The sequence below is a fragment of the Humulus lupulus genome, chromosome 3 (assembly GCF_963169125.1).
Source record: "Humulus lupulus chromosome 3, drHumLupu1.1, whole genome shotgun sequence".
In the NCBI taxonomy this organism is placed as follows: Eukaryota; Viridiplantae; Streptophyta; class Magnoliopsida; order Rosales; family Cannabaceae; genus Humulus; species Humulus lupulus.
This window is the reverse complement of record NC_084795.1, coordinates 80,857,726-80,863,369: the sequence shown is the minus strand read 5'-3', so window position 1 is coordinate 80,863,369 and position 5,644 is coordinate 80,857,726. Positions and strand designations below refer to the sequence as shown.

Sequence of the window (5,644 nt, the reverse complement as noted above, 5' to 3'; positions counted from 1 at the left end):
GTGGCTGCTAAGGCAACAATAGGAGAGACATCTGAGACTCAAGAGGAGCCTAAAGTGGTGGAGACAAAGACTAATACAGATGTAACTGTTATAGATGAAGCTGTGATTCAGGACAGGGCTCAGATTCAAAATCTGGTTCGGTCTCCAGCAAACAAAGAGAACTGGGAAGTTCCAAGGAAAATTGGGACCTCAAAGAGCAAAGGTAAGACTGTGAGTTCACATTTGGACAGAGATAAAAATGTGTTTAAAGTGCTTCAAGAACAGGTGACAGGGGAAATAAGTGGGGTTCCAATTGATTCATATCCTGATGGATTTCACAAATATACTTAGCTGGAATGTCAGGGGTTTGAATAAGAGAGACAAACAACATGCTATTTTACGTCTCTTAAAGTTGAATAAAGTTGGTATATGTGCTCTGTTAGAGAATAAATTAAAGGGAGATAAGGTTCAAGATATGATTTCTAAAGTGATGGTTGGCTGGGATTACTATAATAGTCCGGCTACTGAAGGTAGGATTCTGGTTCTATGGAGGAGATCCTTTGTCAATGTTCAGGTGTTACTGGTTCACCAACAATTCGTACATTGTCTGGTGAAGTTCTCTGGTTTACAGCAGGATTTGGTGATTACATTTGTTTATGGATTCAGCTTGTTGGCTGAGAGGTTAGATATGTGGAGGGGTTTATCTTCTTTGTCAATTCTGAACTTGCCATGGCTGGTTGTGGGAGATTTTAACTCAGTGTTTGATTTTGATGATAGAGTGGGAGGAAGGGAGATTGGTGCTAATGAGTTAGTTGATTCTACTGCATGGCTAGCTCATTCTCATCTTGCTAAACTTAAATGTGTAGGTTCTAACTTTACTTGGTCCAATAAACAGGAGGGGGGAGATCGAGTCTATTCAAAAATAGATCATGCATTTATTAATGAAGGGTGGATAGACTTTCTGCTGAACTCCATTGTTGAGCTACATTGGGAGGTATATTCAGATCATTGTTTCTTCCTCATTAAGACTCATTCGGCTGGGAATTTAGGAGTACAACCATTCAGGTTCTTTAATTGCTGGATCACTCACAACAAATTTAAAGAAACTGTTATGGAAAATTGGCTTAAGCCTATGACAGCTAGAGGCTTATGGGGAGTGACTAAGAAGCTGTTACGCCTGAAACATGTTCTGAGGAAGTTTAATAGGATGGAGATTGGGGATATTGAGCAAAGGTTTCATCAAGCTAAAGGTGATTATCAGGAAGCTTTAACTAAAGTTCAAGAGTTTCCCTTTGATGTCTCTGCTCAGGAGGCAGAAAAGAAAGCAGCAATCAGTTATAAAATTCACTATGCAAGATATAGGAGCTTCTTGATTCAGCGAAGTAAGGTGACTTGGCTGCAAAAAGGAGATGAGAATAATGCTTATTTTCATGCTTGCATCAAAAAAAGGAGAGAGGAGAATCTGATAGTTTCTTTTTTAAATGATCATGGGACATCATTGATGACTATAGTTCAGTAGTTCATCATTTTTTAGATCACTTCAAAAGTTTTATGGGCAGTTTTGGTCTTGCTACTGGGTATGTTAAAACAGAGTGTATAGAATTTGGGCCTTGTTTAGATATAGATAAGCAGCTGGGATTAATTAGAGATTTTACTAACGCTGATGTGAAGAAAGCTCTTTTCAGCATTCCGGGTACTAAGAGCCCAGGTCTGGACGGGTATAACTCAGATTTTTACAAAGTTTTATGGAAGCAAATTGGTGATGAAATCTCAGTGGCTGTGTTGGATTTTTTCAAATCTGGAAGGATTCCTACTGAGATCCATAAAACAGTGTTAACCTTGGTCCCTAAAACTGATGCTCCTAGCAGAGCGGTAGATTATAGACCCATAGCTTGCTGCAACACTCTATATAAATGCATTTCCAAAATGCTCTGCAGTAGACTTTTAGAAGTTCTTCCGTTTATAATTAGTTCTAATCAGGGAGCGTTTATTTGAGGGAGATCATTAGCTCACAATATACTCATCTTTCAGGATTTGATTAAGAATTATAATAGGAAGAACACCTCCCCGAGATGTGTTTTGAAGATCGACCTTAGCAAGGCTTATGATACAGTTGACTGGGAGTTTTTGGAAAGATTGTTGATCTGCTTTAGATTCCCCACCCGATTTATAAACTGGGTAATGGTTTATCTCAGGGGTACCTCTTATGTACTTATGCTGAATGGGCGGCTGCAGGGAGGATTTCAAGGGGTTAAGGGGCTTCATCAAGGGGACCCTATATCACCATTACTGTTCGTCTTAGTAATGGAATACCTGTCTCGGCTGCTTCAATTTGGAGCTATGCAACCTGCCTTTCGGTTCCACCCTATGTGTAAAAGTCTCAAAATCATCAACTTATGTTTTGTTGATGATTTAGTGATTTTTTGCAAAGCTAACTATGACTCTGTTCAGATTATAAAACAGATGTTTGATGATTTCTGCAATAGTTCGGGTATGAAGGCTAATCTCAGCAAGTCTCAAGTGTTCTTTGGTGGCTTATCTGCTCAAGATAAGACTCAGCTACAGGAAGTGCTTCATCTTGAGGAAGGCTCTTTCCCTCTCAAATATCTGGGGATTCCTATGCGTCCTACTAAATGAAAAGGTGTTGACTGTGGTGAAATTTTGAAAAAAATTAAGCTCCGTCTTCACACTTGGTCTAGTAGACATTTATCTTATGCAGGAAAGGTTCAGCTTATTACCTCTGTTCTTCTTGGGCTGCGTAACTATTGGATGAATATTTTCTTATTGCCTCAAAGTGTAATTAAAGAAGTTGACAAGTTATGTATGTGGTTTCTTTGGGGCAACAATGGGGCTAGGAGTAATTTTCATCTCACTGCCTGGTCTAAAGTTTGTTTGCCAAAATCTCTTGGAGGATTGGGCTTTGGTGAAGGATCTAAATGGAACAAGGCCATGCTTGGGAAGTATATTTGGGCAATAAACCATCAATAGTAGACTTTATGGGTTAAGTGGATTCATGCGGTGTACTTAAAAGGTAATAATTTCTGGCACTACCAGCTCAAGACAGACACAAGTTGGTATTGGAAAAAACTTTGCCAATTACGTAACTTGTTTGCTAAGGAGGACATTGGTAATGCGAGTAGTCATGGGAAGTTTAAAATTGGGCTGTTGTATGCTAGGCTTATTGACCAAGTTCCGGCCAAATATCATCAGTTTGTTTGGAGCCGAATGAGTATTCCCAAGCATAAATTCATCACATGGCAAGATGTTAACTCTAAACTTTTAACCAGAGATCATCTTCTTAGAGTGTTTATGGTTCTTGACTCTGTTTTATGCCCTGTTTGTGAGCTGGTTGATGAAAGCCACAACCACTTGTTTTTTGAATGCCTTTTTTCTCAGCAGGTGGTTCGGCTAAGGTTGGGTCAGATGCACTTGGCCTCTTTGTTTCACTGCTTGGACTGTTTGGATTGAAGACATGAAGGGGGGTATTCATGCCTCATTAGTGGCTGCTGTTTTCTCAGCCACTGTTTATTATCTTTGGCATAACATGAACATTTGTTATATTCATCACTATTCTCTTAGTGTTAAAGCTGTCATAGAATTGATCAAAAAAGACATCATGTTTAGGCTTAGTTGTTTTACCCATAAGAATGTAAGAGGCATTAAACTTAGCTACTGAAGGTAGCTGCCTTTTGTTTGGATGTATCTGTTTTGGTCCTTTGGACTTAGCCTTGATGTATTTGGTTTGTGATTAATGAAATTCATCTTTCTTGATAAAAAAAATAAAAATAATGAAAAATAAAAAGGAAGAGAAGAGTCTACAAAAACGCCTAAAGACCTCCCTATAGACTAGGGGTAAGTGTGGATACCAAAAATCCACCAAGAAAAAAAGGGTTTCTAGTCCCTTATTGAAGTGAGCGGCTAAGGGGCACTGAAGGCGCCAAGTATGCTATAGAGTTAGAAGGTCATCACGTGCCACCAAGAAGCCGCATATTTGCAAGACTCTAGGCCTCACACAGTCACTTTATGCTAAATAAGGGACAAGGATTCCACACCGGTAAAAAGTCCCAAGCAATCAAGTCCAAACTCCTGTAAGGCCCACTCGCGTCGCAAGACCCTCACACAAGGGATCAAGCGCCTCGTGCCTAGGTCTCATGAAGATGCCTCGGCCATGCCCAGTGCCTTGCGCCTAGGTCTCGTGTAGGTGCCTCGACCTCGAGCGCCTAGTAGTTGAGCCTTGCGTGCCTAGACTCGCGACACCACGAGGAGACAAGGGTCTTGCAGCCCCCAAGACACTCGAAGATGTCTCGCGTACCAGCCACGCTGAGGCTCTCGTGGCCTCGCCCCTGCGCACAAGGTACCTCGCAAGATGGCACGCCCCCACGCACTAGGTGCCTCGTGAGATGGCATGCCTCCGCGCACCCAGGTTCCTCGCACCACCTGGGCCTCGCCAGTTGGCATGCCTCCGTTCACCCAGGTGTCTCGCACCACCTGTGCCTCGTGAGATGACACGCCTCCAGTGCTCCCAAGTGTCTCGCACCACCTGCGCCTCGCGAGATGACACGCCTCCAGTGCTCCCAAGTGCCTCGCACCACCTGCGCCTCGCGAGATGACATGCCTCCGTGCGCCCAGGTGCTTCGCACCACCTGCGCCTCGCGAGATGACACGCCTCCATGCACCCAGGTGCTTCGCACCACTTGCGCCTCGCAAGATGATATGCCTCTGCGAACCCAGGTGCCTCGCACCACCTGCGCCTCGCGAGACGATACGCCTCCGTGCACCCAGGTGCCTCACACCACCTGCGCCTCGCGAGATGACATGCCTTCGTGCACCCAGGTGCCTCGCACCACTTGCGCCTCGCGAGATGACACGCCTCCGTGCACTAGGTGCCTCGCACCACCTACGCCTTGTGAGACGACACGACCTCACGCACCCAGGGGCCTCACACCAAGGGTCTTGCGCCATGGGTCTCGCGCCAAGTGAGGCACCCCTCGCATAGCGAGGCCAAGTGTCTCGCACCAAAGAGGCGCACCTCACCTCGATGACCAAGCACCCCAAGTGCCCCATGGCCTTGCACCAAGGGCCTCTTGAACATTCAGTAGGGGAAGGTCAGAAAGGTTCTCACAACGATTCGACATGAAGCCAAAAGAGAAACGGAATGCGCCTACAGACCAAGAAGAGATAGAGTACGGATGATACGGTGTCCTAGCCAGACAGGTAGTGGTAGTACAAGAATTGTACATGGTCAGGACTCCCTCAGCACGCTTATGAGGTTCGTACCCAACAAGTAGTTGAGGCATAATATGGTACCAAGACAGGAGTGCTTTTGTAGACTCCTAACACGTACTAGAGCAGACCACCACTCTTCCAACACCACTATCACCTGTGCTATTACCCTGACAGTGTACTCATGTACTATTTTGTCCCGAGGGACCACCATGTATAAGGGGCCATTAGAGCCCAGCTATAAATAGAGCTTGACCCCTCAGAATAAGGGGTTGGAAAATTCATTGTACACTCAAGCTATTAAGTAATATACAAAGGCTCACTCCATTGTTGATCTGTGTTTATCCTTACATAAGTTCATTCTAAGTTCTTATCTAAATATCTCCATACTCACCTTTGAGTTTTCCGATCTAATTTCATTGACGAGATTTCACCGTAAAAA

General features: G+C 44.0%; 1 protein-coding gene across 1 annotated transcript; it reads left to right on the top strand.

The window, feature by feature from the left end:
- Positions 1-469: 469 nt before the first annotated feature.
- LOC133824476 (uncharacterized) lies at positions 470-1,498 on the top strand. Its single transcript, XM_062257360.1, has one exon. It carries the CDS (start codon positions 470-472, stop codon positions 1,496-1,498), a length of 1,029 nt encoding a protein of 342 aa, XP_062113344.1.
- The last annotated feature ends 4,146 nt before the right edge of the window (positions 1,499-5,644 follow it).

Bases quoted from the DNA above. Each gene is read 5' to 3' on its own strand.
- LOC133824476 (XM_062257360.1), top strand. From the start codon at position 470: ATGGTTGGCTGGGATTACTATAATAGTCCGGCTACTGAAGGTAGGATT.